A 13,900-nucleotide genomic window follows, 5' to 3' on the forward strand; every position below is an offset into this window, starting at 1 on the left:
CGTTCCCTTCAGCCAAGGCCTATTTCTTCAGCCTTAATGGAGAATTAGACCTTACTTAACTCTTTTCAAGGGCAAATTGCCAGCATCCTTGTGCTACACTGTAAAGCCTCATTCCTGCAAACTCTAAAAGTCAATGGGACTATTCATGCAAGCAAGGGATTGCAGGATCAAGCTGTTATCCTGTGACTTATGCCAACATTTGGCTGCTTTTCTCTGTAAAAGATGAATTAATATTTCTATCTCTGTGCTGTATTTTTATTCAGAGAATTCTAATTAGTACAAAGGAGGCCTAGCTCAGTGAGCCACGAAAATATATTTGTCTTTTCTTGCATGTACTATGCCAAATTGTGACACTTATGCCACAGTCATTTATGTGAGTTGTAAGAATCAGGCGCACCCCTAAAGAGCTGTGCCTCCGTCAGGCTGAATTGTCTCTGAGAGGAGCAGCTTTGTAGGACCTGGTTTGGGTCATGTGAAACTGCACACAGAAAGCTGCCCCAACATACAGAATCTCACAATCTGTAACAGATGCTACAGATTTGCTCTGTGCGAAGCACAAGTCCTGTTGTGCAAGAGGATGGAAAGGTGAGGGTTGAATTCAGTGCTGCTGCCTTTTCACAAGGAAGGGTCAGGAGAGAGCAATTCCCATCCGGCTCTCACTGTCCGGAGCCTGCAGTGAGGGGAGACCTGAGGAGGTAGTTACCATGTGGAATGTGCACCAGTGAGAGATTAACTCTGTTGCAAAGTCAATGTTAGCTCTGCTAGTGACTCTCGGCAGTGCTTACTGGCTTCAGCAGCGCTGTGCTGCCAAACCCCACTGCTTCTGGTATGTATCTCCAATGACTCATCCTTTTCTAATATCAGATCTAAACATTTCAGCTTAATTTGCAACAAAATACTTCTTATCCTAGCCCCAAAGGGATGTGGTAAAAATTGTACATCATTTCATCATTTTCCTTCTTACAGCCACTTTTCTTCTTGTCATGGCTTGCATAAACACCCTCCCCTCCCCTTCTCCTTCCTAGACTAAACAAATCGGGTGGTTTCAGGCTCTCCTCATGGGTCAGGATTGTGATTTTTTTAAAACCCATCTCTTTCCTGCTGCACTATTCTGGGTTCTCTACAATTAAGGAGCGCTGCCCACAGCCAAACTCAGCGATGCAGCTGAGGCCTCTGGGGTGCCATGCAGAGACAGGGTATCAGCTTCCCGTGTTTTACCTTCCTCACTGCTGGTAACACGCTGCAGGATGCCATGTGCCTTTTTTTTTCAGCAGCAGCATTGCGTGGTTGACTCACGTGTAGTGAACGGCCCTCATTTGCTCTTAGTTCCTTCTACAGAACAGTTCCCTAGTCAGTTATTTTCCTTTGTGATTACATTCATCTCATCCTTCAGAAGCATAATACTTACAGTTATCTCCGTTCAGTCTTCATGATTTAGAATTTTTATCGATTATGTATTAAGATAATTTTTAAATTGTAAACATTCTCCACAGTGATTGCAACCCCTCTGGTTTGGTGTTTTCTGCAGTTTTTATAGGTACTACTATTTCATGAGCCAAGTTGCTGATGGAAATGTTGGTTAATATTAGGAACCCAGAACCAGTGGAACATCCTCTGGTTTGACAGTGTGCAGTGAGGTTTGCTCCTTAGCTCAGTGTGCAGTCACCCTTTAGTAATTCTGTCCAGAGCCAGGACTGCCACCCTTCACCTGAGCAACAATCACAAGTGAATAACACTTTAGGAGTGATGTGAAATGCATCTATCCTTGTCAGTCTTGACTGTATTGTCTTTCCTGTGGCTGGGAGCTAGGGAGTATCTTAAAGGCACATTGCTTTCAAGCCATGGGCTAAGTGCCATTGACCTGAGTGAGATTTTCTTTAAAAAAGCCTGTTTTCCAGGCACTTGCCTATCTCCAGATAGCCATCACATTTGGTTTGTTTTCTTGTTAATACTAAAAATTTGTCTATGTCAAACTATTTGCTAACAAGGAATTACCTTGAAATCTGTTGGTGGACTGGTATTTATGAGGACATCCACTGGGACATTCATCTCTACTCCATCCCAACTCTCCAAAGTTGTTTTGTTACTCTTGTGTCTAGTATCAGTCAAGAGCTACAGTTCCTTGCATGCTTATATAACAGATAGTTTTGAATTTGTATGTTAATATCTTACATATATTGGAGAAAGGAATCATACAGTGTAGCTTTCATCCCTCAATGGCAGACGGGAGACACAATTTTCTTCCTGTTTTCAAGTAACTAGGATTATCCAGAAGCTTCTTCGCATGGAGCAGGAGACTGCAGAGACTTTCTGAATCTCAGGGGTTGAGACCTCAGTAGGTTTGTTTTTCTCAAGTGAAGGATGTATAGCAAAGAGAATTACTTAATGTTGTTTCCTGTATATCTATGAATGTGGCATGGCTGGGAATGTAACCCATCCCTGGAAATGTAACCATTTCAACAAAATATTTTGGAAAGGCTCCCATATTCAGTACAGAAGCTGTGGTTAAAAGCAAAGAGAAAGAAAAAAGACTATGTCCCAGAATAGAAAATAATATGCACGTTTTCTATACATATAGATGAAATGATTCCATAATTTGCGTATGATATCATATTAAACACCAGTCAGAAGTACATGAATATTGAAGTGCTTTCTACCCTAATCTGACTCTGATATTATAAATATTTTATTCATTTTCTTATCTTCTGTTCCAGATTCCAATAACTGTGAAAAGGAACATTTTGAAATGGATATGAAAAGCAATCAGAATGTCAGGTAACAGAGTCTTTTTTTATACAAAAGCACTGGCCATGACATTTTATGCATGTATTTAGAAAATTTATCATACTTAATGATAATGGGGAACTTAAAAAGAATGCAAGATTCCTTATAGATAGTAATTCTGAAAGTTGTAAAGTATTCTTTTAAACTTGAAAACAATGATTTAAAAGAAGTTCATGTATTTCTGTTATTCTGTGTAATTTTCTAGAATGAATAAATACTTGCAAACTTATCTCACTTAAACAATTAGAAACTGCTTAGCCCCAGTTAAACCTAAAAAATATAATGGAACAGGATTAACATTATCTCCACAATTTTGTAAAATTTTGTTTTCAGCTACTGCTGTGATAATATTTTACAGTAAAATTGATGACGTGTTGCATTCCTGCTTGAAGCCAGCCACACTGAAAAGTATCAAGCTTGACTTAAATTGGAATAATTAATACAAAAATATAGTTTGCTGGGCAAATTTTTGGCACAGAAGTTAGTATTGCATTTACACATAGGATTAATTTAAAGTGATGGCATTCACATTTCTTAAAGAATCAGCATGTGAAAAAATGTCCAGATTTTTAGCATTTAGCCAGCAAAGTCACAGTTACAATGGAAAAGGAGCACAAACAATAGTGCATGAAAAACATTGAACCTGAGTAGGGAGGACAATTTCGTGGAATATGACTGAATTTAACCACCTGTCATGTTGATTGTAGAGCTAGCAGTAAGGAGCAGAAGATCCCCTATGTGCGACTGGAACGTCTGAAAATATGTACATCAGAAGTGGGGGAGCTCCCAGTGTTTAAGCTCCAGCCACAGGACAATGAGCAGAAGGGTGATTTCCTCCTGATAATTGAATGTGGGACCCAATCTTCAAGTATGTCTATACAGGTGAGTAGAATTTCCTTGAGGCTTTACCTGCTTTCTCACCTTTATTCCCACTGGTTTGTACCCACAGTTTCTGGAAGTTATTATACACTAAACAAGCCTATTGATTCATTTCACCCTCAGACACTTCTGTGATAGGTTGAAGTAATAGAGAATGCAGCTTTTAGTTTGTTGTGTAGCTCCCTGACATTTCCATTTCTGAGGTCTGTCTTTGGATAGCTGTAGTGTTTTGATATTGTAGCAAACAACCTGGCTCATCTGTCTAATTACAAATACAGGATAAATAGCTTAAAACTGACCCAAATGTATATTTGAATGATAGGAACCAATTCCAGAAATCAGTGTAATAGGTTTTTAAAAGCTTTGTATTCTGTTGCTTTGTTGGAGTCTTGAGTATGAACTTCTTTCCACAGAAGGAGATGGGAATTTCTAATGGGAACAAAAAAGTAGACCCTTTTTTTTTTTTTAAGCTGTTTACTGTAAAATTGGCAAATAAGATACCTTGTTTCTGTCATCTGTGACATGAGGTCTGTACAGCTCTCTCACAGTGCTGTTACATTGCGGGATGTGGAGGAAATGACTCAGTCAAGGTGACCTGGCCAGCCAGTGGCAGGCATTGAGATGAGTGTGGGCCTGCTGAACCCCAGTGCCCTGTCCAGTAGAGTCTGCTGCAGAGAAACCATTTTGTCTGCAGATAACCACTGCTGTTATATGCTTATATATGTGAAAATGTTGGTTGTGTGATCCCAGATTTTTCTTCTTTCAAGATAAATAAAGACAGTCCACTTGAAGGACTGAAGTCCAAAGATGAGAACTCAGAGGACAGAAAATTTCACATGTCCCAGGCTGCAGGACAGACAGAATCTCTGTCTGTTGATCAGAAGCTCAGCAATGGCATCTCCATCATGAAAAAAACTCCAGTTACTCAGGAAGTCAGTCCAATTGAAAATGAGGATTTCTGTGCTGTGTGTCTTAATGGAGGAGAACTATTGTGCTGTGATCACTGCCCCAAGGTCTTCCACCTCTCCTGCCATGTTCCAGCCCTGCTCAGCTTTCCAGTGTGAGTATGTATGGCATTTCACTAATGTGTTCAGTTTCTGCTCGTTGCCTTGGGGTAGAATATATCCTCAGGGATGTACGTGTCAACCTTATGCCAGGACAAGGACAGTATCTCTCACTTGCCTTTTTTGTTACTTTTCTTGCAAAGGGCAGAATTGTCTTACACACTAGGACTAGATGAATTATTAACAAGAACTGTTTCCAGCCATGTATGCCCTTTCTGCAGTTAGCTGGCCAGCACAACAAAGGAGGTGACAGACCTGAGCTTTAAAACATTCTTCAAACTTACTGGAGGAAAACAAAATCCTAACTCTCATGTAACAACTGTGGTGTAGATGTCAGCTCTTCTCTGCCAGAACAGTGACTAGCACAAGGGAAGGGCAATCAGTGAGTTCCTATTCAGTTTTCTAGCCAGTTTTACGGGAAATTTAGGATTATTGGAGCTTTTCTGGAGTTGTTTAGGATGTTGGTTTCCCTAAGGCTTACATTCCTTAACAACTTGTCACAGATCAATTGTACATGACAAAGCCAGAATTAGGTACATGTCCATACACCAAACTTTAAAAGTGAGGGTGAATAATGTGCACTACTGGTGGTATATAATTCTGTTACAAATTATTACCAGGTAGGACCAGAGGCTACTCCATTTGTGCCAAGCCCAAATAACTGTCTCAGCTGAGAAAAATACATTGTGAAGTATTTGTTTGGAGATTCTGGTTTGTTCTTTCTGTTCAAAAAGCAGGAATTTCCATCTCTTGGCTTTTCACTTTTTCCTGTAATAACTAAGTCATTATTAAACTTCTAGTTTCAAAAAAATGTGAAAACAAAGTTTTCCTTTTAAAATAAACTTCCTAGGCAAAGTTAAATTCTAATGAAGTAAATTAATTCCCTTAACTAAATTTCTGTATTTGTAGTTATTTAATATACATCCATCTATAGTTACTCAGGCCCTAATGTTGCAGAAGTTACATCACTGCCTTCATGAAATTCTTCAAGAGGTTTCTGAAAATGGATCTACTAGGAAGGATACTCATACCCATGCAGAATTATGACTGTTTGGTTTTGAAACCTGTGTACTAGCACACATTATGACCATTTCTGATAATGTTGATTTATTAGATAAATATGTCAGTTGGCATATCAATTGAAAGCAAAGATATCAACTATCAAATGGATCTGGTTTTGTCATGTGACCCAACTGTTGGCTATTTTTCCTTATTTTTTTTTGTATTAAAAAACCAGCACTTGAATCAATGCAGCTGCACACACTGCTGGTTCATGATTTCAAACACTTAGTATTTTGTTGTCTTTTTTTCCTATGTGACTGAAAGAGTGCAATGGGAAGAATCTGAAATTATTACACTTCTAATTCAATTGAAATCTCTTGAAGAACATGTAGTACAATGGGCTTCAGATTGCCTGATATTGTAATACTAGTTAAGGATTAAACTTTTCAAATACAGTGCTTCCTGAGGTTTGTTATTTGACAAGGTGGCTGACAAAATTTGACTCAAGGTTTTGGGTTTTTGTTTTGCAGGGGAGAATGGGTGTGCACACTTTGCCGTAATCCAGTGAAGCCAGAGGTAGAATATGACTGTGAAAACACACGCTACAGCCACAGCTATAATGCACAATATGGTCTTGATGGCTATGACCAGAAGGTGGGAATAACTATATATTGTACTGTTTAGAAAAGGACAGGGTATCAGCATGAGGCTTTGCCTCTTCATTGGAAAGACAACTGTTCTGACTTGGTTGCTACCGGAATATTTCGGAGAGTAGTAAATACAACAAAAGCATTGTTAGTATTCAGTCATACCATTCTCTTTTGTCTAGACATTGCTATTGCTTTTCAATTTTAAAATTAGTGTCATGTTATAGAAAGATAACACGGGCAGATTTGGGATTCCTTTCTCCTTTGAACGGGGAAGTCACACTCAGCAGCAGAGGAAGCTTCCATACGTTGACTTTGCCTGGCTTTCTGCCACTCAGTCTTTTTCCTTTAAGACTTGGCACCTTCTCAGACATCTAATTAGGCCGGTTGCAATGTCATTTTTGTGATGTAGACACTTTGACTTTCAGTTGGATTGAAATCATCATATGGTCTTCATATATACCATTAATCCCCTTGAAGATGACATTTAGGCCCAGCCTAGATGAAAGCTTATCTCTTTACATCCCCATGACCACTTTTCGCTATGAAATATCCCATGAAAAAAATGCCTTTTCTTAAAGTCCACTTGGTACTCAGAAGCCACGAGTTCCAAATAAAAGTCTTCTATGTATTGGTCACAGCTGGACAGGGAGGCTAAGTCTGCACAGCTGAGTGCAGTGCTGAGCTGGCCCTGCACAAGTGAAGCCTAGAAAAGGCTCTCGGCTAGTCTGGGCTCCATACATAAAGGCAGCGGCAATGCCCCTGGGCAAGGCCTGTGAGCACAGCCACAGCGCTGCCCAAATGCATCGATGCTGCTTCCAGGCCTGAGGCTATTCTGTCCGTAAAGAACTTGACATAACTTCTTGACATCGATGTGATCCCTGTTTCTATGGGATTGGGTACAACTGGCCAGAAATAGCTGGGATCTGGGACTTGATTAGGAAAGTTCTGTTTAGAAAATTGAGTTGATTAGAAATTCCATCGCTTGAGAGCAAACATGGCTTATGTTTTTGTAGTGCATTTTTTTGCATCAGTGAAAAAAAGCAAAGACTACTGTAAGTATTTTACAGGTTAACAATAATTAAAGTGAACTGTTTTCACATAGTACTACCAACTGCATAACTTACGTCCATTTGCATGAATGGATATGAGCAGTGGAAACATTTTCCATTGAAACTGTTTCCACACTGTTGCTGATGTTGTTTTAGTCAAGAGCCAAGGAATATATCTGGAGTGCAGAAAGGAAACAGTGATAGTGATGAGTTCCCAAGAGTTTTCAGGAAAGATACATACATACAAACATTTTTACATAACGGGTTTTTTTATAGCATTTCTTGACTATCCTCACTTTCAAAACTATAAAAATGCTGTGAAGCAAAACATCCTCCAAGTTAGAGTGAAGTGTGGCATTTTGCATCACAAATGCACAGACTTCATGAAAACTCCCCTTGTTTTAGTATGATTGATTTACTAATGGCAAGAATGAAACTCACTTGTTTGGAATTAAAATGTATTTCACATTTGGCTTCTACAGAAGTGTGAAAAGCTGGTGCTTTCCTTGTTCTGCAGCAGTATGAGCCTCCCGTTCCACGAACCCGTCAGCCCCCTGGTAAGTACTTCACATGCATGGGTCAGAGGGAATCCAAAGAATACTCCGGCATACGCCATGAGTTTTTCCTTTGTCTTCTTGAAAGATATTTGTTAGCTTTTTTTTCTGAACAGCATTGATTCCTAGGGAAGGGTAGATGTTTCCCTCTTGAAAGTGCTTTGAAGGTGCCAGGTTGGAGGCAGGTGAAAGTGTTCTCAGGCCAGGTTTGAGTGCCGATTTAAGATGCTGGTAGGATACTAAAGGTATGTGAGGGGTTCCAGTGATTAAGAAAGTTGACTTGCTGTGCATACATGGAGAATGTTGCACTGCTAAGAGAAAGGCCTGCTTCAGAAATGACCCTGGACTCCCTCTTTTCTGGTGTTTTGCACAAAGGTGGTCATGTGACTGTGTTCAGGGGAAGATGTAGAGACTTTTGTTTCATCCAGGTACTCAACATTTGCAATATTAACTGGCTATTTTAAGGAAGATGTACACTTACGCTATTGTAATGATAGAACATAATGTGAAAGAAGTTGGAGGAGGAAAATGAGAGAAAAAAAGAGTTTATGTGAAGGAATAGTCCAAATAACAATATAAAAAACATTACACCTAAGAAAGGCTTGCAATTAATTTCTGGAACGCATTACCTAACAGGCAGGTTTTGACCCAGAGAGATTTAAGGAGTGGGATATCCTGGTAGCTGGTGCCCATTGAAAATGACTTGCTGAACTTTAAAAGGAGTGCATAGTAGCATATTTTTAGTCACTCTTGGCATACTTCCCACAGTATCAGCTGCCAGTATCTCAGCGCATTATTTTTATAACTGCTTGGGGGACATGTTAGCTAATTGTCAATGTTACATATATTATTGATCATGGTTAAATGGCAACATTTATATCTGGGGATAAACTTTGGAAAGTGCAAATAGCAGAGCAGTCACTGAAGTGTGCTATTTTTAAGATCAATCTTGCAAGGAACTATGTTTTTAATCTAACCAAAAAGTACCCAGGAAGATGATGTGCAAGTGTAGCACCAAAAGACTAGAGCTTTCTTCCTTGATGCAAGGAATCCTCTGCAGTGTCATTGGAGTCACTGGAGACAAAATGTTTTAATTAGAAAGGTTAAATACCTAAATTTTATTCTTATTGCAGGCTCGGCATTATTATCAGATCATCAAAAGGCCAATGGATTTGTCAATCATACGAAACAAGCTGCTAAAAAAGGACAAGTCCCACTATTCTGCACCTGAGGAACTTGTGACTGACGTGCGTCTCATGTTTTGGAACTGTGCAAAGTTCAATTATGTAGGTTTCTAATATGCCTGGGTGGGCAGATAAAAACCAGAGGGTTGCTTTTTCAAGCTGTCACAGTGGTGTAACTATTGATTCCATTGACATCAGATATAGGATTGGGATAAATGGAAGTATCAATCAGTTTTACATTTTGGAAATTCTATTTTTTTAAATGACAGAAATGGAGATATATATGAGTCTGAGAACTTGAGACACATACGGATCTAAGATTAAAGAGGGATGTCTTATGGACAACTTTTTGTAATGATGCTGAATTTTCTGTGAGAAGCCAGTCACAGCCAGTAAAATAGCTAGGGAAAATTCAGGTGCATAGAAATTCCTAAGCAGTGATGACTGCTATTCTTTCTAGTTCACTGCACATCTCAGGTGCAGAAATGTGTTCCTTAATAGCAGCATCTGGTTTTTACTTACATTGTAAATGCAGAGGGACTAAACGGGCTGTAGAAGGTGTGCAGGAGACTAATGGAGATGTAGCAGATAGAACCAAGCTGAGACATTAGGGTAGGTTAGTTATTTGGTTTTGATCCTTGATTTCTGTGTGCAGTAACACTGAAGGGTTATTTGTTCTCTTACAGCCCGATTCAGAGGTTGCTGAGGCTGGGCGATGCCTAAATGCATTCTTTGAGGGCAAACTGAAGGAGATATATCCAGATAGGCATTTTCCTTCAATGCAACAAGAAGACTCTGATTCTGAAGAAGTAGAGAGTCAGAATAGCAAAATGCTGACCCAAGATTTTCAGTGGCCGTCATATGGACAGGAGTGCATTCAGCCTAAAAGGAGACGGCGCCATGCAGTAAGATTGCAAAAGCAAAAGCATTTGGTTGCTAAGTGGCCACCCTGCTAATTCTGTTTACAGCTACTGATGGAAAGTTTTGACAGGGCTGTGTGGGAAAACTGTCAAGCTTCCATCACGGATATGTGATCAGTTCTACAATTTTTTATCAAGAACCTCTGAGTGGAATAAAGTCAGTTGTGTATAAATGTGAGCATGAACAAATGAAGTCTCTCAGGCCACACAGTTATCTTCACAGCAGAAAACTCTGTCAAGATTTTTAAACAGACTAAGCCCTCTAGCTATTCACTGTTTGTTTCCTTTATACACAGGAAAGTGAAAAAACTAAAAGAATGATGTTTCAAGCAGCTAATAGCCTTCCTCAGGTATGACCTCCTCAAGATACGAGATTTGCTATGAGGAATCCAGCAGCATAACTGACAGAGTTAAGGTGTGTGGGATGAAAGCAAAGCACTCGGGCTGTTTATTTAAACTCTCCTAATCTGCTGACCATATGCCTTATTTCTAGATCTTGTGGATAGATAACAGATATGAAGTATTTGAATCTGTCAATATTCAATCTGTTAAATCATGTATATGTTTTGCAGGGTTTACACTGAAGTACTAATGTTTTGGTGATAGGTAATAATGATTAATAATAGAAGTAACATGAAAATAATATGTAATACTGCAGTACCATTTAATAATCTGTTCAACATGACATCTCTGTTTTATAGGGCACAGGTAACCATATAATAATCTTGCAACCTCAATGTGAATGTTGGCCATACTTCGTGATAAATACAATGTGGAATCATAAAAGCTGTAATCGTATTGTTTTATTCAATGATTTTTCTGGGAGTTTGACTGCTCGAGGCCTATGAGATACAGTCTAATGTGATTATCTGATTAGCTGTTTCTTTTGAAGCAGAGCCTTTTCATTAAATCACAAAAGAACAGGTGCTAATAGTGCTAATACTAGGGCTCTGTGTGAACTGTTTCTGAGTGCATACTGGATGCTCTGTTTACAAGGAATGATTCTTCTGGTATCTAATTCATGCTCAGAAAAGCAGTGTGGGATTTCTTGGGTCTCAAAGGTAGCATTTTTATACAACCCAAGCCAGCTGTTTTTCTTTAAAGCAGATATTGGAGTTCAGTAAATTAACTATGAAGCAAATTACATGGTTGTAGAAGTGCCTATAAAATAACATCATATATTCTTGATTTTGTCTGCATATTTTTTGTAGTTGTGATTACCAACAGTGCTAGAAGGTGATGAAAATGTGTATATAGAGAAGCTCAAACAGAATGAAAGGATGTCTAAGGGTTTTTTTTGAGTTTGGTGGGGGTTTTTTGCTAAATTCTATAGTGTGTTGGCAGAACACCACCAAGGGCTGGAAGAGCAATTATAGAGTTCACTTGAACAAAGAGTAGCATGTAATTGTAAAGCCTGAAGGGTGGGAAAGGTAACAAGATTTGACACCTGGTCAGAGAGTTATGGTTTGCAAGCTGCTTCCCACCCCTTTGAGAAGCAGCTGAGCCATATCTTTGCATGGCCAATGATTTCTTTGTGTGTGTGAGGGGCATCTTCCTCCTTAGATCTCTGCCCAGCAGTGTGAAGCTGGGCTGTGGTCTGGTTCTGGGAGAAGGGTTGTTGCAGATCTCAAACACAGTTCATTTTAATTTGGTTCCTGTAAATAAAGATGATATTTTCAGCATAGTTTATATGGGCTATTTGGTCTGGTAACCATGTATGGTATTTTAGATAACACTTTAAAGTAAAAGTTTATATACAAAATAATAAGATGTGAATGTTATATTCTACTATCTATGTGACTTACTGTTTTCCATTAACTTGGTAGGGAGCTAATGTTTTCTTTGAAGAAATGAAAATCTGGATGTTATAAACTGACTGGAAAACTGTGAGATGAAGGGACAGCCTTTACATTTTCTATATGTGAATTCCTATGTGTGTGCTTTCTGTCAGACTCCTGTTTTCAAAACAGTAAGTGTCTTGGCACAGGGAAGTGAGTGCAGGTTTGTAACTGAATTAATCACCCTTATCTGTGCTACAGGTATCATCTTTTCTCAGTTGGTAAATAATTCCTCCACCAAAGACCTACCTTTTACCATTAATAGCACAAAAATTATATGCTGTATAGCCTTCATCTAGGGACAACTGAGGGAGAACTGGGAGAGGCTATTGACAGCTTTCTCTTTTCCTGGAAAAGCACAGTCAACAAGAGCCTGCTTTTATTTCTTGAAGGCTGTAAGTTTGTTAACTGTACCATTAGTTTTGGAGAACACGTGTTTTAGTAAAATTTATCCAGCTGAAGCTGAATATAAAAAATATTATACCTTTATTAAAAATAGAAGCATACCACTTCGTCATCATATAGAAGATACCCTTTGCATGTGTGCTGGCAGGACTCTGAGCTGAGCACTCTTAAGGCTAACTTTGTTTTTTTGATTACTTCAGTAAGAGATAGTAACAGTTAAAAAAAATACTTGTAAACGTCATGTCATGTTGGTGAACAGAACAAACCTGAACTCATATGTACGACTTCCCATACTTTCAAACATAAATCTGTGGGTCAGGAACTTCACAATACATTGCATGTCATAAGAACAACGTTCTCCATCTCTGATGTTGCCTTAAAGTTGCTGGCTTATGCTGTTCCCGCTGCTGGACACCATACTACCAGGGCCCGTAAATTCTTGGGGCGTTTACTCTGTTGAAGTCCAATTGCACACTGGTAACGGCACTGACAGGTATGGAAGGAAGGGTCTCTATTCCAAAATCTAACAGCCCATGTGGTCCAAAAGAGAAGCAATAAGTTACGTAGTTACTTTTTCTTCTATCACACAGCCTGTTTCACAATCCAGAATGTGTAGGAAAGGAAGCAAGAAGGAATCCCTGAAGTTTTCCGCTGGAAATAAGTGTAGCAGAAATGAATGCCAGGAACACTGTGGAAACCTCCGCGAATGTGCTAGGCTCATGCAAATGCAACCAAGGGTACAATTTTTCCTTTTGTTTTTGGTAATGGGTTACATGTAGAATGGAAAATGTGCTGAAGTAGTTGGAAAAGAGATTAATTACACTTGAGTAATAGGTCTTTTGAAGAAGAAATGACAGCTACAAATTTGACTTTCATTCCCCTACAGAAATTTCAAAGACATACTTTTTCCAGTATCATTACAGAAGAATGGCATTAGAGTTTATACAAACAGGTGTTTAACAATTCAGATTATTGAATGACTGCATGTTTATATGTGTAATGTGCTTTGCTGAACAATAAAATACGTGAAATTATTTTTGGACATCAATCTGAAATTTTTGCTCTAAGTACATCTGTTTTTAATATGTGGATTATATAATATCATTTAACACTTATTAGCGAAGTTGTCGATAACTACTGATAGCAAAGCAGAATGGTTACAAAAGCAGCTATGCTAACACAAGAAATCATCTTTCTGTTTGTGCTGGAGTTTTCAATACCGGGTAGACCTTTTGCCTTATTATTTTTCAGTTAATGTAAATTAGTGAGAATTAACGTGCCATGAACAAGTAACAAAAAATATTTGTAGTTTAAATGTGTGTATACATTAAAGTGCCAAGGAACATACCACTTATACTAATGAGTTTAAAAACCTATTGTAGTGCCTTTAATCAGAAGGCACCAGAGAAGATACTCTAAAATTGAAAATGCTAGAAATTGAAGAATTATGGAAAAAATTACAAAAAAATAGAACAGAAATGCTCTATTGGCAAAAAGTCAAGCAGACACTGCAAGTGTTTTTCTATCATTATTAGTTCCTCTCAGTTTGGTTTATGGGACTATAAAACTAT

At 38.6% G+C, this 13,900-nt stretch overlaps 1 protein-coding gene across 7 annotated transcripts in view; it reads left to right on the forward strand.

Moving 5' to 3' along the window:
- Positions 1–13,371, forward strand: part of TRIM66 (tripartite motif containing 66) — a 51,779-nt gene extending 38,408 nt beyond the window's left edge. For 6 of the 7 annotated variants that reach the window (XM_056354538.1, XM_056354541.1, XM_056354540.1 and 3 more), the window contains 7 exons: positions 2,715–2,775; positions 3,492–3,666; positions 4,431–4,723; positions 6,260–6,383; positions 7,911–7,985; positions 9,116–9,268; positions 9,853–13,371. In XM_056354538.1, the coding sequence (XP_056210513.1) occupies positions 2,715–2,775; positions 3,492–3,666; positions 4,431–4,723; positions 6,260–6,383; positions 7,911–7,985; positions 9,116–9,268; positions 9,853–10,122 (1,151 nt within the window). In that variant the 3' untranslated portion in view covers positions 10,123–13,371. The remainder of the gene's footprint in view (positions 1–2,714; positions 2,776–3,491; positions 3,667–4,430; positions 4,724–6,259; positions 6,384–7,910; positions 7,986–9,115; positions 9,269–9,852) is intronic. The other variant, XM_056354539.1, reaches the window with a different exon arrangement.
- Positions 13,372–13,900: the final 529 nt, after the last annotated feature.

Source organism: Falco biarmicus, chromosome 10 (assembly GCF_023638135.1).
Source record: "Falco biarmicus isolate bFalBia1 chromosome 10, bFalBia1.pri, whole genome shotgun sequence".
NCBI classification, from domain to species: Eukaryota; Metazoa; Chordata; class Aves; order Falconiformes; family Falconidae; genus Falco; species Falco biarmicus.